General features: G+C 43.7%; 2 protein-coding genes and 1 long non-coding RNA gene across 14 annotated transcripts; 2 read left to right on the forward strand and 1 right to left on the reverse strand.

The window, feature by feature from the left end:
• The first annotated feature begins 36 nt into the window (after positions 1 to 36).
• Positions 37 to 841, forward strand: LOC105701712. The gene is made up of 2 exons (XR_001104246.1): positions 37 to 174; positions 269 to 841. It is a non-coding gene; the product is annotated as an uncharacterized LOC105701712 (long non-coding RNA).
• A 421-nt stretch (positions 842 to 1,262) lies between these two features.
• On the forward strand, positions 1,263 to 5,967 carry LOC105700934 (RILP-like protein homolog). Of its 4 annotated transcripts, XM_012427267.1 has the most exons (8): positions 1,263 to 1,356; positions 1,907 to 2,022; positions 2,117 to 2,541; positions 2,630 to 2,771; positions 2,860 to 2,987; positions 3,067 to 3,437; positions 3,538 to 3,636; positions 3,700 to 5,967. In XM_012427267.1, exons 3-8 carry the CDS (start codon positions 2,230 to 2,232, stop codon positions 3,821 to 3,823), a joined length of 1,176 nt encoding a protein of 391 aa, XP_012282690.1. In that variant the 5' UTR covers positions 1,263 to 1,356; positions 1,907 to 2,022; positions 2,117 to 2,229; the 3' UTR covers positions 3,824 to 5,967. The 4 variants fall into 4 exon arrangements, with proteins under 4 accessions (XP_012282690.1, XP_012282670.1, XP_012282697.1 ...); XM_012427247.1 differs by lacking the exon at positions 1,907 to 2,022; XM_012427274.1 differs by lacking the exon at positions 1,907 to 2,022 and having other exon boundaries at positions 2,630 to 2,762.
• A 113-nt stretch (positions 5,968 to 6,080) lies between these two features.
• Positions 6,081 to 22,193, reverse strand: LOC105700907 (eukaryotic translation initiation factor 4E transporter). 9 transcript variants are annotated; one of them, XM_012427224.2, is made up of 17 exons: positions 21,776 to 22,193; positions 21,476 to 21,642; positions 18,596 to 18,693; positions 18,109 to 18,182; positions 17,754 to 18,000; positions 16,516 to 17,355; positions 16,066 to 16,414; positions 15,836 to 15,966; positions 15,681 to 15,764; positions 15,436 to 15,606; positions 15,132 to 15,359; positions 14,735 to 14,918; positions 14,420 to 14,491; positions 13,760 to 14,011; positions 11,533 to 11,700; positions 10,847 to 11,209; positions 6,081 to 9,946 (listed from the first exon to the last, which is right to left on the reverse strand). In XM_012427224.2, the coding sequence occupies exons 2-17, from the start codon at positions 21,552 to 21,554 to the stop codon at positions 9,699 to 9,701; spliced, it is 3,588 nt and encodes a 1,195-aa protein (XP_012282647.1). In that variant the 5' UTR covers positions 21,555 to 21,642; positions 21,776 to 22,193; the 3' UTR covers positions 6,081 to 9,698. The 9 variants fall into 9 exon arrangements, with proteins under 9 accessions (XP_012282647.1, XP_012282601.1, XP_012282638.1 ...); XM_012427178.1 differs by lacking the exons at positions 21,476 to 21,642; positions 21,776 to 22,193 and adding exons at positions 18,907 to 19,352; positions 19,469 to 19,761; XM_012427215.2 differs by having other exon boundaries at positions 21,476 to 22,193.
• Positions 22,194 to 22,438: the final 245 nt, after the last annotated feature.

Genomic DNA, 22,438 nt, shown 5'->3' on the forward strand with positions numbered 1-22,438 from the left:
GGCCATTAGCGAGGGCGACTTCCGCTGCAGGAGAATGGCGGAGGACGGTTTTCGGTCGTTTAAAAAAACGCCCAGCATGTTCCTGCAGGTTCGCAAAGGATTTCGAGGAATTTAAGGTTTTCTAGCGCTATTGTTCAGCCTGGAACCATGGCGTTATGTTCGAGGCTTCGACGCGTGAGTCGAGTGTTTGGTTCGGGCGAGGTCGCCTTGTCACGTTTCCTTGGAAAAAATAGTCATTCGACCGCAACTTCATGGTATTCTCCTCCAGGTGCGGATGCTGGTCGGAGTTTTCTACTAAATAGCCTGGGAGGAAGTGAAGTTATGGGGCTCGTATGTACATTTTTATTTGCGAACTGAAAGTAGTGGAACGGAAGGGAAGACTCGATTTGATAATTGGCAACAATGGTAATGGTACACTTTATGCGAGTTAACGTGGGTTTACTTGGGAGACTGATTATTGTTTGTTATGAGTAATGTTAATTTTTAGTATATAAATGAATATGAAGAGAGCAAAGCATCGAGATCGTAGTATTGTATAGATTGTAGTCAGTCTTTGGAGCATTTGATTGATGTCCTTTTTATTTATTACAAAGTGTTATCATTAAGGAATTCGACAACTTATTGGTTCTATAGATTCCAGGTAATGGTACCTGATAAAGGTAATGGTTATTTTAGATCAAATCTCAATATTTTCAGTCCAATTTCAGACAGTGTTGCACCGATCTAGAACTAATTTACAATTTCTCCAACACGGAGTATGTTGACATTTATGTTATACATACTGTGAATTAATGGTTTTATCGAGAACTTAATAAAGTACACGTCTGTTAATCACCGCAAATTGTTTACAAATTCTTTTAAAAAAGACCCGTCGATTTAACAAACCAATTAAATAGGATTATAAGATGGTGCTGTAAAGAAGCGAAAAGTGACTACACTCTTCGGTTCCACTGACCTGGCACAAGAAACTTGTCCAAATCAATCGAAGATCTGATTGGTTGCGATGAAATTGTAGAACTTCCGGTATATATGGCGCTATTAACAATAAAAACTTCCCTTAAGTATTTTACGAAAGCTGACGTAAGAAACCTCGAATGTTGCGTCACTGCACAACCCTACTTATTAAAAAAGTATTTTGAAACATGTCTATCTAGTTGAAAGCTTGAACGAAGTTGTGAATTTAGGAACATACCCTGGCTAAATTCATCCACGAACTATGGCGGATATATGAGAAACTGCCTTAATATGTGATCGAATGCCTTGGGAGGGTGAGACGAGTTCGCCGTTTCAGTATAATTTGATTATTAATTTAAAGCGATAGCATTTGAAAAAAAAGTGTCACGACTGCTGCGATCGGTAATTAGATTTGCCTGCATTATCTACAGTTGTACTTGTCTAACATTTGAAAGAAATTCTGCGAGAATATACTTAATATTCTCTATTTTCATTTTGTATACCACTCGGATGCTGTTACTTGACATAAGTTAGCGCATTGTTATCTCGGCTTTATTGTAATTAATCTCTAATGGCATGTCGAGCAAGTAATACTGGAGAATTGATACAGAAATTCCTTTTATTTCTATGAATTCCTCTCTGCGTATCCAGAGTGAGCGTTCGTATCAGCAATCAGTTTCCAGGCTGTGATAAATATTGGTATTTTTAAACATGATAATGACAGAGATCGTTCTCTGCCTTTAAAAATTTCTGCGAGGCGATGCACTCACATTGTGTGATTTCATTCTTGTTTCCTTTATAAGAGTATCTTAACTAATGACAACTGTTATTAGTTTTATAATTTTCAGGCGATGATCTGTGTTAATCGTCATTTCTATTAATCAGAATTTACAGGAAATGTCTTTTGATAAGATTTTCACTGTATTAATGTTATCTTTCGATAATACAATAGGCAGGTGTGTCGACGGAAGTATATTTTACCACATTGTTACTTTCCCACCAAGACTTTCTGCATGAAATTTTAATCCAAAAATCAGTAATTGTTAAAAGTATAAATATAAAATATGTGTGAGTGTAATATTAATTTTAGGCTTGTCTGTTTTAGTCTACTAGAAGGGGTAGAGTATATATGTTAATAATTATTGATACGATTATGTTTTAGCGAAAACAGTGACGACCAGAGACAGAGACAAGACAGTTTCGTTAGAACGCCTTCAATTATCTGAAGCGGATACATAAGTACAATTGTGACAGAAGCAAATGTAATTTGTATTAATGCCTTTGCCTTTAACGACACAGTGGCCGTTAGAAATGGAGGAATACTCAGTGATGTCGGACGTGTCCGTGGTAGACGTTTATGACATTGCTTCGGAGATAGGAAAAGAATGTGAAAAACTTATCGATGTATTCGGAGCAGACTCAGTGACCGGGCTTATGCCTAAAGTGATTAATGCTCTAGAATTGTTAGAAAATCTTGCAACCAAAAATGAAAGAGAGAACTCAATGGTCCAGGAACTGAAATCAAAAATATCTCAGCTGGAAAGCGATAAGATTGGCAAGGCGGAGGACAGACAGAGATTCGAAAAGGTATACCTTAAATATGTGATCGGTCCGTTCTTTTTTTACTTTACTATATCTCCAAGGTTTTGTTACCATTATTGTTTACTTTTTACAGGAATTGGAACAGATCGAGGAGCACTGGAGGCAAGAGTCTCGGGAATTACTAGGCCTGGTAACCCGACTCCAAGAGGAGAACCGACGTTTAGCAACGGCATTACATGAGTCCCGAAGTGACACTCAAGACAGCGGTAAACAAAGTACTAACCAATCTTCCCTCCACTAATATTGCATCAGTATTTCAATGCATCCTGAAGGATGTTCAATATGGCTCGTTTTGGTTCTCAGCATATACGACTAATCAAGAAATGGATATTGCTGTGTTACAACGTTTGAGATCTGTGATCGATGAGCAAAGAGAACAGATTCGAAAGAGAGATAGGGAACTCTCGCAGAAAACTGGGGAAATAGAAAACGTAAATGCATACTTTGTTAGAAATTTCTGATAAGTGCTCGGATTGATACGGGATTAAGTTGGTGTTCTTTAATTCGCAGTTATCAGGACAAGTTGAAAAGCTGACCGTTGTTGGTCGTGAATTGAAGAGGAAGCAACGTCAGGCTCAGATGCAATCCCGAGGCTTGGTTGAAGAAAGAGCGGATTTCTTGGCCCAGCTTCAAGACCAAAATCGAGAACTGATCAATCTCCGAGCACGACTCGGGCTTGCTAGGAAGGAAAACGAGGATTTGACTAAATCCCATGGATGTCCTGACCTCACGAACAAAGCCATCTACGATCTGGACGACCCCGACAGACCCAGGTTCACCACAGCGGAGTTGAAGGAAATCCTACACGAAAGGAACGAACTCAAGGCTAAGGTCTCCGATCTAGAGGATGAGTTGGAGTTTTATCGACCAAAACCTGAGACGTAAGTTAATAAGGTTATAAAAGAAGAAAGCCCAACTTAATATAGTTTATAATAGAAATTATTTGTAATAATTGTATGATATATATATTTTCTTTAACAGGCCCGAAGACGAAAAAGATGCACCAGTCCAAGGACCTTTGCCTTATGAACCAGACGACGCCCCATGGAAGAAATCATCCGAATCTGGTATTCGTAAATTGTGAGTAATCATCACGTAACCTCTTGACGCAGAGTAAATTGACTAAATATCTACATATTTCAGCTTCAGAAAAATATTCTCTGAAACGAGTGGCGGTCTTCTGGGAGGCAGCAGTCCTCGGCGAAGTCTTTCTAGTCTGTCAAAAATGGCGCTGTCCGGAAACGGCACCAGTGATACGTCGATTTAAAACGAAAAAACAACTGATTGTGCTACGCCCTGACCTTTCAAGCCATATCAAAAGTATTGCACAATTTTTCGTTGGAACCGAAGTCGAGACCACGCGATTTTCAAATACCGAGTTTGCTCAGATACGAACTGAACCTAAAATTCCGTTCTTCCGAAAATCCTCCCTTTTCGTTTTAGGTCTTTTAGAGTGCTAGACGTTTTAACGAATTGTGTACGGTTTTAGGTTAGGTTGATGCGATAATACGTGGACTAGTCGAAATTACTAGCACTCAAGGAGTAGGAAATGTAGTGAATGTTCGACCGAACACGTTAAGTGCACATGAGGACGTAATTATTATTGCACACTTTTATAGAGACACTTTTTTTTAGACTTTCATCGGAACCCAGACTCTTCCACTTACATTTCGAGTATTTCAAGAAGTACGTCATTTCACAAGTTTTATTAATGCTCGTAATTCTGCATTTTTTTTAAACAAAGCATTGCTTTTTAATGGCAAGAATTGACAAAACTTGTTCGATTTATTAGATTTTTAGGAACGAATATCTCCAAGAGTTATTTTACACGTTTCGATGCACATGCTTTATACCATGACGTCACGGTTTTAAATCATGTTAGGAGGCTTGTGATTTTTAAGCTTTTCTTGGAGATCCTCAGGTGAGTTGTTTCAAACCAAAAAGTAAGTAGCCATAATTACTGATGGCAAAATTCGACCGACACCAAAGTCAACCTCCTTGTGATTTCTACGATTCTTCTTTGCGTCACCAAAAGGTATATATACAATATATATATCGACTTTGTATACCACGTTGTTTTGTTAGTTACCAGTCGTTGCGAGTGCATGTTAAGTATTATTATGAAAAGATTTTGAAAGATCTATTTATTTATTTCAAGAGAAAAGAATGACTATTGAGATTTTAATGAAATTATGTATATTATTGGATTGTAAAAAAAATTGGGGCATTGCGGCATGAATAAGCATTGGTGCTTTTATCCAAGATCTATGGACCGTGTTTTAAACAATTCCTGTTGAAGAAATTCAATCGAAAGATATTAACAGAAGTTGGGAAAAAAGGCAACATATAATTCTAATAGGATTCAATTAAAATTGGCTATTACCATAGCCTTGTTTAATTACGTACGTTTCCATTTTTACTGAACTGTAATACTTTAATTATCTAACATTTTAAAGAAGATACTTTAAGTCGTACTCATTCGAAGTAATAATAGATGCATCTTTTTAATAACGTATTACTTCTGTACGAAGTCCAGGTGAATGCATTGTACAGTCGAAGAGTTAGCATTATTTTTAAGTATTCTGCACATGCAATTGTCCAACATGAACAATGAGAAATGTTTTCATGCCAAAAAAGGATGTGATTACAAGTCAGATATATGTCTAAGCCGAAACTAAGTCGTTAATCCGCTTTACTCTATATGATTATTGTTAATGATAATGTACGGATAACTTTAGAACGAGGGATTGTAAGGAATCATCGAAATGTTATAACAAATAATTGTTCTTAATTGTTGCAGCGTCATTGTCATAAAAATATCGATTTTACAAAACATACAGAAATTATATAACCCTTTTCATGCACACCATTGGATCTTATCTTTTTCCTTGTTTCTTTTATCCTCTCATCGACAAAAAATATTAGAGTCCACACAATGTAAATAGAGGATGTTGGCAAAAAATTATTATACCGTATTCAACTCGATTATCTTAACATCGTTTATAAAGAAACCTTTTGTTCATCCTCTCAACTTCTCAGAGAGCTTCAACCTCTGCACTATAATTCTGTATTTTCTCCTCGTCTTGCATAGACAAATTAACATCGCAAAATGAAAAACCTTCAAGAATCGATTCATCTTCCATAGATTTACACATCTTGAATTCTTTTGTGAATTTACTTAAATTCATGTCAGATTTATTGCCTGAATCACATTCCATAATTGGCTGTTCTATGATAGTCATTCATTTCCCAAGAATTCCAAAGTCTTCGTTTGACTGGAACTTTACGATCCTTAATTAAGAGTATTCTTAGGTGGTATTTAACATTACAATAAAATAGCCAAGAATTAGAACCGAGAACATTATACAATATACTCGAAAATTAGAGCATTTATAATAAACGCAAATATCAAATTTAAAGTAAGAGCTTCAAGAAGCACGAAACGAGGTGAAACTCTCGTTGCCTCAGCGAGAACTTCACTCTTCAGGAGGAACATTTCCAAGGTACACAAAAGGACTCGTTGATTACTTCAATGAACGTTTATTCACGATAATGTCCTCCCAAATACGCCAATTAACATGGCATACTTCTATTACTTCGTAATAACAAAAGCCACCGGAGAACTCGCCTACCGAGAAGGGCTTGCTATCGTAAAGTCGGACCTCCAAGGGTGTTAATATCCCCTCGCGTTTATTCCTGACAAGATTATCAATCTGACATAGCGTTACGTTCGGTAACTTTATTTACAACCCGTCGCTTCCGTATATGCACTAAGAAATCTGCCGTTTCATTCTCACGTTCGCACTTTCTCTCTTTCTCTCTCGCCTCTTTCCTTTCTCGCAGGTCGTCACTATTTACAGGGATCACTTAACCTAGCAACTCGTTAGGGCATGGACACCCGCGGGCGCGATTTTCTCCGATCGGTCCCATCCTCTCCCTTCCCACATCCACGAAACCAAAGGGAAAACGCCGCACTCCCCCCGGCCGAAGGAAACTCAAAAAAGGCGGAGAAGAACGGAAAAGGACGCCTCGTCGCCGCCATCTTGGATTTCCCTCGACGAGTGCGACCGGCGCGAAGTTCAACGAGCGATTATCGCGTCCTCTCCTCCCCATAATAACCCTAGATAACAGAGCACTAGTAAAAATCACCGAACGAACTCCTTGAGCATGTTAAATAACACGTTACACCCGGACATCTCGGTTATCTAGGGTTAAGGGCCTCGCGTTAACCGTTTGGCACTTGTTGCGTTCCTCTCGCTGGAAACTTTAACAGGCTCGATCGGCGATTTCGGCCTGGTAGTTCCTCTCGTCGCTTAACTAGACCTTCCCTTAACTTTAAGCGCTACTTTTAAAGGTATCTTGTACACTCCTTGCTCCACACGCAGGGACCCTTTCTGCTAGAAGTGAGCCTTCGCCGAAGGACAGCCGCAATGCCTTAACCAATAATATATTGGGAGTAGGGATATACATGTATGTATATATACATCGCTGCAATTGTCGAAGGCATTTTAAGCCATTCTGGACCTATCCGCATCGCCAATATTAAGATATTAAGCTTGGTACGAGAGATATTGATACAGCCTATGAGTCTAACCCGCCATCAAGACCTTAACGACGAACCTAACCTCTTAACGCCTCTACGGTTTCAGCGGGGTACATCCGTTAACGAGTCCAGGCCTAGGTTACAAATACTTTCGCGGAGTCTCCGGGTTATGGGGGACTTTTTCGGAAACATGGAGGACTGACACATTTCGCCGACTCTACGCTCTGGTCACCCTGACGAGAGCGGGAAACCGCACAGTTCTTTCACTCGTTTCCCTTCAAATCTTTAGTAAACACTTTTTTTTCGCAATTCCGAGTCTCGGAGGAAACGCTTCCATGCATTTGAGATATTATCCTCAGCGATAAGTTTCAAGGAGTTATGTACATTGTCTTTTCACAGGTGCAGGGTATACGTAGACGATTTAGAAACCACTGCCAAATTTGCTCCGCCTCTGATTTTTCCATTTACCAAGGATTGATTTTATACAAAAACACAGCATCGGATCGCCATACAGATTGGAATTTCAATGATCTCGCGCCTCCTGACATAAATCCATTGCTATAACGACAGTGGAATCATGTCAGTAGATGGATTTAAATTAAGTACTATTCACTTCCGATTGAAAAATTTCACATTATTTTCGCACGCTCTCAACTACAAGGATGTATCTTCAATATTTAATTCCTTAATTCTCATTGTACAGCGGGTCTTGATTTTGTCACTCTCGTATCGTCGCTAGTGGAAATTCATCCTTTCTTCGGAACGAGTCTTTGAAAGGAGACTGCAAAGTATTCTGCTCAGTAAGTCCCAAGTGTAAAACTCGTACATCTTGCAGTTCAATTAACGCAGTTATGATATACACGTAATGCCGATTCGAGGGACAACGGTAACATTATTCATAAACATTATTTAACGATACCGCAAACCGGTACAAATAAACATGTATATACATATACATACTTTTTCTCAATTTTGGCAACACTTTTACAAATCCAGGAATACGGGAGGACCTGTCGAAGGTGGACATGTATTAATTACAATACTTTAAACAAAATAGGAGAAATACAATTTGGAAAGCTAACTCACGTTGTCTCTGACGTGAGGGTATGTAGTTAAATTAATAAATTCCAACTAATCGAGGGAAACCCTGAAAGCAATGAAACGAAAAATGTTACCAAGAATCGAAAAATGATATTCGTATCGGTGTTGAATCATCATTTAATTACATCCCGTAGCAAGTTACTTAAAGTACCATAGCACGACTCACTGTACAGCGAAGAGAGAACGATTCGATATTCCAGAGACCGACTCTGTAATTGATTACAAACGTTGCAGCCATGACGGAGAAATCAATACGAAAAGTAAAAGGAAAGACACTTCGAACATCGGACACCGGGGTAATGCGAAAAAGAACATCGGTGCCTTGTGACACGAGGACGAGAGCTAAATACAATTTCTGTCCCAACGACGCCTAACAGTGGGAAATACTTGAAATTAAATTTACTCCGTGCTTCACAGCGAAGAATAAGATTCGTGATAAATATCTCCAGTCCCTATCGTGTACTGCTAAAGTAAACCACGTCGTTAATATCGAGTCACAGAGCACAGTTACGTCTTCCAACCGCGGCAGTACAGGTTTCCTCTCCTTTCCCACCTTAAATTGGACATTATCACGTCGTCCTCGCGTTTCTACGAAGCCGACAACATATCACCGATAAGTAACGAGCGCTCGATCGAAATTACCGTAAACTGCGTCATTTCAAAACTGGAGCTCTGCCATCTACCGGCGAGCGATGGAACCTCCCGAGCGCTGGTACGAAATTCAAACATGGTCGCACTGGCAAACTAAGCGATGCGACGAATCGAATGCTTTTATCAACTCGAGTTACTCGAATTCGAAAACACAGCCAACTCCAGTTTGGACAGGAGTCGAAGATTCGGTGAAGGAAAACCGAATTCGCAAACATTCCGCACGAGTGGCGAGTTAAACGACTCGAGTAAACAAACGGGTTGGTACTTCGAGCGACGAGAAAAATGACTCGAGTTAGTAGGAATACAAGTTTCACCCGAGTTTAATGAATTAAACCATCCAACTCGTCACATCTCTAGTTTCAATACGAGCCATCTTTCGCCCAATCGCGACCGAGGACAAAGTCAGAAGCGAGATCGATCCCGATTACTTTCTGCCGCGTCCGTCAGAGGTCGCCGTTCGCGAGGCGCGACCGGCGTCGCTTCTACAGCGATCCGAGGTCCAAGAACGAAATTCGCCACGAGTTTTCCGAGGTCCCCCGAAGCTTAATCAGGTTCCTCCTCGAGAATTGACGCGGTAATTACCCCAAGGGTCGAGCCACACGGATCCCCTCGAAAGCTAAACACTACTCGCCTTCGAGGATCGATAATAGTGAGCTTGCAAAAAAGTGCAAGACCAAGACCCTGGTAGTCTCTCTCTTGGTCTCACACCTGCTTGTCCCACTATTCGCCAGCATTCCTACGAACGTCCAAGCGCCGGTTCGCTCTGCGCAATGTCTTTTCAATCCGCTTGAAGTTGTCGCGTCCATTTAGTTCGTCAAGCCCCCGAATATCTGCCAGGGGCGCTTCTCTAGTTGTGAACCGTTGTCGAGGCGTGCTGAAGCCTCTCTAGGTCCTCCAGAGACAGGACGTTGCTGTGGCCGAGGTCCGGCAATTTTCCAGCGCGCGCTTGAGCAAGTAATTCCGGACTGAACCACCGCGCTAGTTGGTTGGACGTCGGCGAGAGGTCGCCACCGTTGCTGCCCATGTATCCGAGGCCAGGAGAAGCTTGCCGACCCACGCCCATGTTCATCTGTTGAGGCTGCACTGCTCGCCCCTCTGTTAAAACACACGAATCACATTAATTCACACCATGCCATGAACACTTAAAAAAAAAATCCCCCATTGAAGCCTGAAACAAAAGGTTAAGGCGACGTGAAAGTGGCATCTGAGAAGTCAATCGTTCATGAAACTTTTCTCCAAATTTCATATATCGAATCTTTTCAAACTTCGCAATGGGGGAATATGGAGGTTGCAAAGGAAGTCCTGACACCCGTGAAATTTCATTTTTTCATAACAAATGTTGAAAACGTCTATAAGAAGTTTCGTGAACGATTGACCCCTTAGATGCCACTTTCACACCCCCTTAAGGATGGAAGGATTAGGGAGGCATTACTTCGGTCAAGATCCAAAGCAAAGAGGCGGTTCACCGGAAGTGGACGAGAATATCGGGAGGGTTGTTACATCAGGGTTGTCGTATTAGTCAGATTTCTGAACTCCGTTACACGGTATTTGATTCGGGAGCGTAGGACTACCTGAAAAAGTTATTTACAGGTCTACCTAAGTTACATAATAATGCATCCGCCATGCTGCGACGTTAAGGGGATGTGAAAGTGGCATCTGAGGAGTCAATCCTTCATGAAACATTTCTCCGGCCTGCGTATACGGAATTGTTTCAAGCTCTACAACGTGAATAGGAAGGCGGTAAGGAAGGTCTCAACACCCATGAAATTTCATTTGTCATATAAAATCTGTAAAATGTCTATAAACAGATTTAAAAGAAAAACGAAATAGAATCTCATGGTCGTCAAGACTTTCCTCACATTCTCCATATTCACGTTGTAAAGCGTGAAACTATTAGGTACACCCAGTTAGGAAATAAGTTTCATAAACGAGATCTTTGTTGACGTCACTTTCACGTCACCTTAATTTACCTCATTAGCAAAATGTTAGTCTCACCAGTTCGGGCAGAATTGTAATTCTGATTCATGACAATCTGCTGTAGCTGGGGATTGACGCTGCGCGGCTGCTGTTGCTGTTGCGGTTGCTGCTGCATGGAAAGATGAGACTGCACGTGCTGCGACTTCATGTGGTTGTTCATGTGATTCGCTCTCTGGCCGATCACGGGATTGGCGTTGACATTGTACTGAGGAACATTAGACATTGGCAACGGAGTGGCCATCGTGTGTTTAGAGCGCGCAGGGTTCCCATAAATCCCGGATGTTGCCCTCTGTTGCTGCTGTTGTTGCTGTTGCTGTTGGAAATCGATGTTACTGCTGTGATGGAACTGATTCCCTCCACCACCCCTGACTATCGGTCGGCCTGAAATTCAAAGAACCTTTTTTTAAACATACATTTCTGACATCGCATACTATATTTCAAACTTTGCATCGATCTCACTTAAATACACTTATCAGTTATCTCGTTGAAATTTAAGTGACGTAGTAAGTCGCATAAGTTTCTTATCTCTCCCTTATTCACAGAATGATCGATGGAATTAATCTTAAGAATAATTGATTCGCTGCGATGGATCCTTCGATGCACCGAGGTGATTGTTAATTGTGCCATTTGTAATGTAGCGTAAGGATTTGTTGGATTAATATTTTTAATGTTGTTACACCAGGACTGTGGAGGCATCAACTTACCAGGATGCTGTTTTATGGTAGGATTCGACCAAGAGGGTTGAACAGGTTGAGGTCGAAGAGCTGCATGCCGAGACAAGACCCCCTGCGCTAGCAATTGTACAGTAGACTGCATTTGTTGCATCTGAGCCGCCTGACTCTGAGCAGTCAACTTTGTCGGATCATTGTTGCCTATACCCAGATAAATGACAATACTTGAGCTTCCGAGACCAGATTTAGAAAAAAACCTGCTGTCGGAACACTTAGTTAATAAATGTACTTCTACGATTAAACTGAACATTCCTACGTCAAAAACATTACCAAGGCAATGAAAAATCGTAAACGAAACACTAGAGTAAAATATTCCAGGAGATTACGCTAAGTATGATATAAGTGTAATATAAAATGTCTTAAGTGTTTGTTTTTCTTTTTTTTCATGTTTGGGAATTAATTCTGTACCGAATGTCTAGAACTACAAGCTGAAGCATTGCGAGAGAAGGGAACGATTTAGCGAGTAAAACCAGGAAAATACATAAACTTCAGTTTACATCCCATTACATCGTGATGCTTCAAGTATGCGAGCATAAAGGAATTGATAAAACCATGCGAGGAGATAAGCAGAAAATAAAGCATGCATCTACCTAAGAAAGAGAGCCTAGCGAAGCAAGAATGAGGAGAGTAAGTAAGCAAGAAGGACAGCTTAAAAAGCATGGAGGATGATAAAGCATTTTATTTAGTAAAATCTATTCGTAACACACTCAGCACGGCAGAGATAAGTTGGCCAGGTTGGTTTAGAAGTTTCGGTTAACACCGTATGCATTAAAATTATGGTCCCGGTGAGTCCGGCATTAGTCTCGAATCCAAAGGGAATAAAATAACATTCAGTGAACCAGTTAGATTATCCCGATTGGATCCAGGATTCACCATGATTTGGGCAACGGTGAGTGAAACGAATGAAAGAAAAATGAAAATAACTAAATGAGGATTCCCGGTCCGGGCAGAGGATTAAGAAACTAAATAAAATCACGTTCCACGTTTTCCTTATCCAACAATCATGAGTGCCGCTCCATTAAGATTAGCGCGGACTTAATCGCGTCCATTTCCATTATAGTCTCTTTTCTTTTTCTTTTTAATTATATAATCTCGTCCAGGGTAATGCTTAGGACCTCGCATCGTACGTATTATTCTCGAAAATTATTCCGGCCACCATTAAGGTGACATGAAAGTGTCATATACGTGCCAAAAAGTCAAAATATAAAACTTTCGCTCCGAACAGGGTGCACCGAATCATTTGAAACTGCACCACGTGATTATGGAGACCCTGAGGAAGAATGCTCATGAAATTTCATATTTCAAACAATACGTGTACCTCGGTTCAAGTCTGGGATAAATAAAAAAAAAAAAGATTTGTTTGAAAAATGAAATCTCACGAGCATCGCGTTTTTCCATAGGGCCTCCATAATCACGTGAAGTTTCAAATTATTTGGCGAACCCCCTTTGGCGAAAAGTTTTATAAACATATCGACGTTTCATGTACATAGAGTGACCCTTTCATATCACCATAGAGGAGTGAAACGTATTGACATCTCGTTTTGAAAACGACAGAACCAGCTATTTAGCACCTGAACAAACCACGCTTCTAAACTCTGGCTACGCCGAGAGAGAAAAAAAAAAAAAAGAACAACTTGAAATACTCTCATAGAGGTTACCAAACACCGCGACGGGAACATAAATTGCCGGCATCCTGAGCGTCGCAATTACCCTGAGACATTCTGCTCCCCCTTGAAATCCGTCAACTCATTACAAGAACTATTCAGCCCATCCGTAGTCTCCCTAAGATCGTCAACAACGTCTGAATCTTTTCCCGCAGAATTTCCAAAATTAAGCCCCGAATTCTGGTTCAAATTGACTTCATCCCCCTCGGTACTCTCAAGATTCCCACCCTCCTCGTTACAATCACCACCCTTCTGAGGATTATTATTCCCGTCGATTTTGGCAGAATCGCAAATGTACTTGGATTTCAAGGCGGATTCCTCGCCATTAAGGGAGTCGACGATCCCGTTCCCGTCTACGTCGACGGTAGACCGTTCCAGGACGATTCGAATGCCTTTGTTGGCCTGGGATTTCTCGTTATCCCCGAGCCCGTCCGGATTGTTGGGTAAGGAAGGACTATCCTTGGAATGCGTGCTCTTCCGACAGCCCATAGAGATAGTCAGTTCTACTTTTTGACTTTGAGGTAAAGGAATCGCACCCTCGGTCTCCTTCTCGGCAGTCATCTTCCGCAAGACCGAAGTCGGGGTAAAGGCGAGCGGCGTGGGGCTCAGGGTTTGCTTCGTCGACGAGATGACAGGGCTGGAGACTCTTTGCTGTTGCTGCTGTTGCTCCTGCCGCTTCCGGAAATTCTCCTGCTGCTCCTCCAGCTTCTTCTTTATCAACGCGTTCTGTATTATGGACTGCGTGTGCATCACGATCTCACGAGGCGATGGCACTCTGTGTTGCATCACTGTTGAAACCATCGACATTAGTAAATTTATTAAGGTAATTAAAACGATCCTATTACAAGCGTATAGTCCTCGACATACAGTGCACAAGTGTCTAAACAATCTATCAAGCCGATGTACATGTGACTCCGAAGAGGTCTCACTTATGAAACCTTTTTCCAAACCTGATGTCCTGAATCTTTTCAAACTGCATTACGTTAATACGGAGACTATACGGAAGGTCCTGGTACTGGTGAAATTTCGTTTCATAAAATTTCTTTATGTACATTTTTTAATTCTCATGAACGTGGACACCTACTACTTAAATAATTCCCGGAAACAATTGCTCCGCATTTGTTGTCTCTTAGTTGCATGGGGTAAGTACGTATATCTTCAAAAAAAGAAAAAGAAAAAAAATACTGATTTTTTACCTGGATGTTGCACCGTCAAGGTGTTGGGACTAGGGGCCAAATTTGGTGATATAATCGGAGCTGGACAGTAAGCTGCATTCCAAAGAACGAAGAGACTTACTCAATGGCAATTACATTCGCAAGCTTCGATTGAAACTGATGGCTACGACTTTAACCTACTTTCAGAATTAATTTAAAATAATTTCACTTAATAATTAGTTCTGGTTAGAGCCAGGTCGGTTCGACTTCGCTGTCCATGATGTGGTTATGGGACAGTTCTTTTTTTTGTTCCTTACTTTTAAGAGGTAACAATATTACAACCGTTTCTAAGCTTACCAGTGTTCATCGGTGACGGTATTCTCTGCTGCTGATGTTGCTGTTGATACAGCATCTGTTGGAGGATGTGATCCTGAGGGGTGGGTGCAACTGGATGAGGACTTACGGTGCGCGGTGTGGTCCCCCCATAAAGCTTCAGGATATTCACCAGAACTTCCCTATGGCGGTGCTGAATTGCCGGATTCTGGACAGCAACGTTCGTGAATGACAAAATTGCCCAATCGCCTCATCCAGTACATTTACATACTACAAATCCTCCTAATACCTTCCCCGATACACCACGTGGAACTTTAAAAGATACGAAACTTAGAATAATTGTTCATGCTGACATCGAAAGAAAAAAAATGCATAATAAAAAATCTCGTAGACCTCCCCTCGATGTATATCATCAGCTGACCTGTACCTGCAGTTGTTGAATGAGATGTTGCTTAGTAATTTCGCCCTGTTGCAGGCCTTTAATGATGGCCTGGGCTTCGGGCCGTTGCAGCAACTCCCGACTCGACGGAGCATTATTAACGATCATTTGCATATCCGGAGGAACAGGGCTGACGCCGACCATGCGTTGGCTTCCGAGCATTAACGAGAGCATGTCGGACTGCTGCTGCTGCCGCTGCTTTTGCTGTTGCTGTATAAAGGAGTGGCATTAATGCAAGATATCAAACCCAGTACCGATCGATACCAATTAGCCCAATATTGCATACTTGCTGGATCTGCAAGACCTTCATCAGGTTTTCGTGCTGCACTTGAGCTTGATGAGGATGCTGTGCCGGACCGAGGGGTCCGCCATGGTTGAAGGTCGAGGCGTGCAGTTGTTCCGCGAGCTGCTGTTGCTGGGCCACCTGTTGCTGCGTCTTCAGCTGATTGTTAAGTACCTGAAACCCGAAAAGCCGGTTAAAACTAATTACCCCAGCTATTGCGAATGACACGTCCGATGGCCGAGGTTCACCTGCATCAGAATGATGGGCTGCGGTTTCTGCGGAATGGGGCCGTTAGCTGCAGGAACGGCTTGACCACCAGTGACCTGAGCGAGCTAAAAGAAAAGATTGCAATAAATTATCACCCTCACGGTAAACGGTAAGAGTAACTCGAGGAAGAACGTACTAATTTCTTAAAAGCAGAGAGATCTTCAGTCTTGTTAACTCTTCTAGTTTCAGCGGCGGTCGGCGCGGGGGCGCCACCTCGCATGCGAGCCTCCAATTCCTCCAGACTGTGCACGACCTTTCCACCAACTTCTAAAGCGAAATTACACGGTTAATCATGACTAGTAGGTTCCACATGCGCTTGAAATCCACGCCAAGGAAGAAATTCTGCTAAATGGGAAGCGCGTTTACCCATATCCTTGATGGAGGAGTTCTTCATGAGAGGGACTACATTGTTGGCCACGTCGCCCTGTCCGTTCTGGCTGGGAGTGCCTCCACGTTGCAGCATCTCCAAGAGCTTCACTCCGGTCGCGGGTGTGGCGTTGTTGGTCGTGTTAGCCGGTGAGATGGGCGCAAAATAGGTGTTGGACTCGGTTACGGAAGGAATCTGGATGTTCGGCTCGGTGATGTCGTTAAGCAGGTTGTTCAACAGCTCGTCCTGGATGGAGGCCCTGCGAGTGTCCACCTGCTGGACGGGGCTCTCCCTCTTGAACCACTGGCTGAACCTCGAGCCAGAGCTGCCGTTGGATCCAACACCATTCTAAAATGGGAGACGCGTCTTATTCGTGGAATTACGTATTGAATAATAAAAAGAAGACCAGAAGAGGCCATCAATTCCTAAATATCAAATCCCGGACTAACCGTGAGTAGTCCGGGTACGCCGGGGAAGGTGTCGGACTTGAGGAAGTCGTCCAGGTTGAAGTCCGAGTGACTGTTCTCCTGGGCCTTGTTGAGGCTGGAGTTGTCGGCGGCATCGGAGGAGCTAGGCTCGGTCCTGTCGCTCTGGCTGAGCCCGGTCTTCTCCTTGGGCACCGGAGAGGGTCTCTCGTTCCTCTCGGAGATGGGGGAGTGGGGCGTGGGCACGGGATTCATGGGTTGATCCATGGCGGTCGGGGTGCTGCGACCCTTCGGCCCGGACGCGACCTCGCTCTGCTTCTCCTCCTTCTCCTCCTTCTTCTTGCCCCTCTTCTTCTGGGCGGAGGACTGCTTCTTCGACTTGGCGCTGCCGATCTTAACGACCTTCTCCTCGGGGATGTCCTCGAAGCCGCGCAGCTCTATGGTGTCGTGCTGGGAGGTCGGCCCCGAGCTGAACCACTCGGGCTCTTCGGGCTCCTTGTTCTCGCTGAAGGTCCTTCGCCGGTCGTTCCCGTACCTCCGGTCCCTGCGGTCCTTCTCTCGGTCCACCGGGTGGTTCCGGTCGTTCCTCTCGTTCCTCTCCGAGTTACCGCGGTCCCGGTCTCGGTCCCGGTCGCCGAAGGAGCGCCTCTCGAAGCGGTCGTTCCGCTCGTCTCGCTCGCGGTCCCGGTCTCTCCCAGAGTCCCGGTTGTCCCTCGAATCGCGCTCCCTTAAGGGTCCACCTCCGGGTCGGAAGGTGAACTCCGGTCGCTCCGGTTCCAGCTTCTCGTTCTCCCGGAAGTCCCAGGTGTTGCGGGCCAGGATGCGGCCGCTGCCGATGCGCCGCACAGGCTCCCGATGGGAGACCTGAAAACAATCGGATCTAAGTATCAGAACCGTCTAATAACATTAAAAAACGAAAGTACCAATTTGTACACTTCTCGATTACCCAGTATCATGCCTAACAATTGAACATACAAGCCCGTATAAACGGAACATTTTTTCCACACTTCTGCAGATGACGCTGTAACGCACAAAGTGGCAAATTATCTTCTTCACTCTGATTCTTTTCATTAAGAAATCATGACAAATTTTGGAGTAATACCGATATTAACATGATCCCTTAAATGTGAAGTTAATGAAAATAATTATGATATTTTAATAGATTAGCGATTTTCATCTTTTTTCTTTTCTTCTAAGAAATCAGGATATTTGTTAATCCAGAGCCACTCCAATCCAACATAACCTAACCTCTTCGCACTCACCTCGGGCTTCCCTATGGGGCTCTCAGGGCGCCTCGCCGGTGGCTGGCTAACGTTCACAAAGCATCCGGAATTGAAGCTCCGCCTCTGCGGGCTCAGGACTATCCCGTCCTGTTCCTTGCGGATCCGTTCCCTGGGGTCGCCACTTCTGCGCTTGCCATGATTCTCGGCGACCTGCTCCCCACGTCCCGTTCTCTCGTCCTCGGGAGGCGTGTCGCTGGGTTTCCTGTCCAAGGGCCTGCAAACGATCCTAACCCACACCTTACATCGCACCTTTTCATTCAACCCCTCGCATCCAGCCCCACGTCCCCCCTTCAACATCCGCCCCTCAGCATCCCCAAAACGGCCCTGCACGTACTTATTATTCGAGATGTCCAGACACTCAGGCCTCCTCTTCGACAAGGGCTGGTTCTTGATCTCCATAAGTTCCTCCTGCGAAGAATATAAAATATCATTCAACAACCAAAATTCTAAAACCTAAGACGTCAACATCGGAAAGATTTATACAACTTTTCTCGAAACAGGGTCCACCGAGTAATTTCTAACTCTACCACGTAATTACAGACGTCCTAACGAAGGTCTTGAAACTCGTGAGATTTCATTCATCGAAAGAAACTGTTTTACTTATCCCGGACAATCCAAGGAATTTTTTTTTCTTTCTTCGAACCATACAGTTTCATGAGTTTCAAGACCTACGTTAGGACTTGTGTGATCAGCTGTTAAAGTTTCGAATTATTCAGCGCCCCCACTTAGGAGAATAATTGTATAAATATTCTGACGTCTTGTTATACATAAAAATCCTTAAAATAATCAAGGGTTTCTCCAGAACTCCAGAGATACTTTACCCGCGAGTACTGGAATTGAGGTCTGGACCTCCCGACCTCCATGATGGAGTTGTCGGTCACCTTCCCGGCGACGGACATCGAGATGATGGCTTCATCCCCTGAAACATGAAATTCACCGTAAAGTCACTGAAAACGTGGCTGAAAAAGATACCGGCATAGTTTAAAGTGAATATCCGATCGGACCCGTGGCGCCCTCTGGGCGTTTATTAGGATAAACAGGAGTCCGTTTATCCCAGCCAATAGGAGCGCGCGAAAAGGGCAAGAGAGGGGGTAGCCTACCCCCTCCCCGCCTCCCTCTTCCACGAACTTACGAAGAGCGTCTCGTTTTCTCGAATCGAGGGACTTGCTGCGACTGAACCACCGACAAGACTTTGTCTGGAGGACGAGATCATCCAAGAAAGGAGACCCGGTGGGTCCGACCAGCGGACGACGTTTGTGACGCCGATACCGATAGGGCACCGACCTGGCGCGGTCCCTCGCGTTCTCCAGCTTCATTTTAACCGCCCAGAAGCTTCGATTGACGGTTTTAAATCGAGTATCGATATCCCACAGAGATTCCCCTCGATAATCCGCCCGTCGAGGGCGATTCGAATTCCGAGCGAGAGACGGTTAACCTACAACGGTTTGTTTACACCGACAAGGACGTTTACACCGGTCGAGGAAGAAGCGCGTTCCAAAATGGCGGCCAGCTAACAGGTCCTTCCCAGAAATACGTATTTCCCTCCTCCTGCCAAAGAACCTGCAATTTTCCTTCCTCCTGCCCCCAAAATCTAAGACAATCGACTTTCTCTAAAAACCGCGACTCTCGCCCCGTCCACCCTAACCCAACTCTACGCGACTTAATGTATTAAATACATGTATATATATACACACATGTATATATAATTCGGATATATATTAAATATGTATAAATGGGAGCCGATGCGAGGTCTCTATCAGCGGGATAAAAGAATAATTGAAATGGTGATAAGAAAACGGGAAATTCTACTAAAGCGCCTCCAACGCGCGATCTAATTGCTCCAGTTCTCCCCCCGGGGAGGGACCGCGAGAAATTTCCCGAGAAATCTCGTAGTAATCCCTGGACGGAATTAGAAATCCGAATTTTGAGGTAGCCAACCGACGCGCGCGCAATTGACACCGAATAGAACTCGAGTTTCGTCCTACGAGACTCTCTACGAACTGAGGCCCTCGGTAACCAAACCTCCGGTTAAAAGTCCCGCCCGGCCGGCCAATCAGCGGCCGGCGTGAACGCAGCCGAACCGCTCGATTGGCCGGGACGTTCGAACGGCCCCTTGGAATCGGAATTTCGCCGAAAGGGGCAAAAAAGTTTACCCGACACACATTTCAAATAAACACGGCATAGAAGAAAACAGTCATCTGGAATTCGCAAATTCATTAACAAGCCCCGGAAATTTCGACGTTCGCTGTAATTATGATATATATATATAAACAGGGTTATGCAATGACGCGTCCTCGAGGTTTCTTTTTTTTATTTTTTTTTTTTCGAAGAGAAAGGCAAAAAATGTGTTTTATGCGCTTCTATGCTAAAACGAAGGTAACCCAAGGTCTCGGAGAGGGAATTTAGTTGACAAGAAAATCACAGATGGCGCAGATTGGCATCCCACGGTCAATCAGGGCATCAAAAACCATGAATTAAGGGGATTTCTGGAGTTTTACTTAGATTTCTTTATAATTATTGTACGGAAATGATATATGGAGTATGCCATTTAGTACAACACCCAATGTAACTAGACACGGCTGTCAATATATATATATATGTCGATTCAATTTCTCGACGTGTTTTACTTCACTAAAAAAATAAACTACCGAGGCCGTGAACGCAGGCGTGCCGAATTTCGCTGTGCACGTGAATACAGCTAAATGTGTATTTGGCGCGAAATTGATGAATATAAAATTCTATACGAATACCGCGAAGACATAACGTACGTATGTAATTTGTGTCACGTTAGGTGTGTTGATGAGTAACGGGAGAAATTTGGTCAGGGACAAAACAGGCCACGGATAAACGTTTGTTGGGGATGGGGAGAGATATGAGATGGGTTACTTTAGTAAGGAAGGGGTGAAATGTTGAGGGCAGTGCAGAGAATATGTCGCACTGCTAGTTTCTGCGGAAAAATGGGCACTTTCGGCCCACCTGAAGGTCACCTCTGCAGTGCGGGTTAAATTCCCGCGACCGGGCGGGGGAATGTGAGCCTTATGGCGCAGGTGATTAGAGGTGCTATCCAGAGAGGGATAAACAAACGTTTTGTTTTCGTTTCTTTCTTTAAACCGACGATTGTACACGAACTCGGCTTGAATTTTGTTACGTCGGGTGAAAATATTACTGTTAATGTACAGGTCGAAAATATGAATAACCAGTATATTATTTGCAATAAAGAATTTAAATATTCGGTATCCATCGGAGAATGCGAAATATTTTCATTATATAGTAAGGAGGTAACATTATGTATTAAGAGTAAGGTGCAAATATAAAAACTAATTAAACCCAAAACAAATTACTAAAATTTCATCCACCCGTTCGGTCATTCAAAATCATATCAACTAATATACATGAATGATCGTACGAAATAATCATTTCTCTACTACTTAACGGAACTTTCGTCTCAACTTAACCCCACTTTCTAACTTTCATAGGGTCGACTAAGAAGTCTCGTGATGCTAAATTCTCACTTCTAAAAGTATGTTGCTAATATCGCAAGATATTTTGGGCAATTCAATAGGCTCGATAATATGCCCGAAGCTGTTGAGAACTCCACATATCACATGCAATCGACTATAAATCACAAACGTGCATGTCGACATGCTTAGATACAGAATCGTAAAGCGTCGATATCCCGCAGAAAGAACGGTAGCACGTACCTTGTTTCTCGGCCTCCGGTTGCTTGTCGCTAGAGCCTGATTTCACAGACATCCTTCCCGTTACTTCGAAAGGTCGCATCTCCTGGAAGGCGGTCTTCACCCACCGTGACCGTGGTGGGTCCTCCAAGGTGAGTAACTGGGTATGCGATGCAGTTGTACGCCACTAACTGGAGCCGTACCGTACGGTAAGACGCGTCCTTATGTATATACGTGAAGAATGGTACCCTACGAGCTACGGTCCTATCTACCTGTATATCTTAGTACTGTTTAGTATCACAGACTGGTTCTCTTTTGTTTTACCTTCCGGCCGTGGGGCCGTGTCACAAAATGCGATTCGTGGCTCTCGGGAATACTTTGCCAGGTCAGTCCCTTACGGGCGGCCGTCAGCTCGGAACCGCCGAACGCCTCGGCTGTATCACTCAGGGAAAGCGACGAAAAAGTGTGTTTTCGTGTGCGAGCCAGACCACGGGGCAGGAAGGGAGAGCGAGCGGCCGAGTCCGAGACCGGAGAGCTCGAAGCGCGGCGCCGCGCACGCTAGCCGATGCCCTATGGAGTCGCGCGCGACGAGTTGGCCGTCTCCTCGGCGAAAGTCATCTCGTCCCTTAGCGACACGCTTGCTCCCTCGATTTATCTCCTCTCGCGATCCTACGATTTCCCACTAAATCTACACACACAACACTAGTTCCACTGCTATGCAAAAATAGAAAATGGCGGACGATCCCCATTTCCGCCGTTGTTTATCGCTGCCATCTCGATCGTCTCGGCCGCCGCGAGACTCAGCAAGAGATGCGCCCTCGTCGGTGGCGTAACCTGCCGGCGGCGCGGTGAACCGACAGCGCGGCGCTGTTTTCAAAATTCGAAACGGACTCGAATCCTCGAGTTCACATGGATTTTATTCGCATAGGAATAGATTTGCAAGCAAAAATTTTACATTTTTGCTAAGTCGCGTCGTTGGTCAGCGTT

This window comes from Orussus abietinus, unplaced genomic scaffold, assembly GCF_000612105.2.
Source record: "Orussus abietinus isolate OABI.00-Male unplaced genomic scaffold, Oabi_2.0 scaffold29, whole genome shotgun sequence".
Classification (NCBI taxonomy): domain Eukaryota; kingdom Metazoa; phylum Arthropoda; class Insecta; order Hymenoptera; family Orussidae; genus Orussus; species Orussus abietinus.

Excerpts from the sequence above, each read along its gene's own strand:
- LOC105700934 (XM_012427267.1), top strand. The coding sequence starts at position 2,230 with ATGCCTTTGCCTTTAACGACACAGTGGCCGTTAGAAATGGAGGAATAC. Across the intron at positions 2,542-2,629 it reads ACAGACAGAGATTCGAAAAG|GAATTGGAACAGATCGAGGA; the intron begins GTATACCTTAAA and ends TACTTTTTACAG. Across the intron at positions 2,988-3,066 it reads AAACTGGGGAAATAGAAAAC|TTATCAGGACAAGTTGAAAA; the intron begins GTAAATGCATAC and ends TTTAATTCGCAG.
- LOC105700907 (XM_012427178.1), bottom strand. The coding sequence starts at position 19,090 with ATGAAGCTGGAGAACGCGAGGGACCGCGCCAGGTCGGTGCCCTATCGG. Across the intron at positions 18,694-18,906 it reads GAGAAAACGAGACGCTCTTC|GGGATGAAGCCATCATCTCG; the intron begins GTAAGTTCGTGG and ends TTCATGTTTCAG. Across the intron at positions 15,360-15,435 it reads AGGTCTTGCAGATCCAGCAA|CAACAGCAAAAGCAGCGGCA; the intron begins GTATGCAATATT and ends TCCTTTATACAG.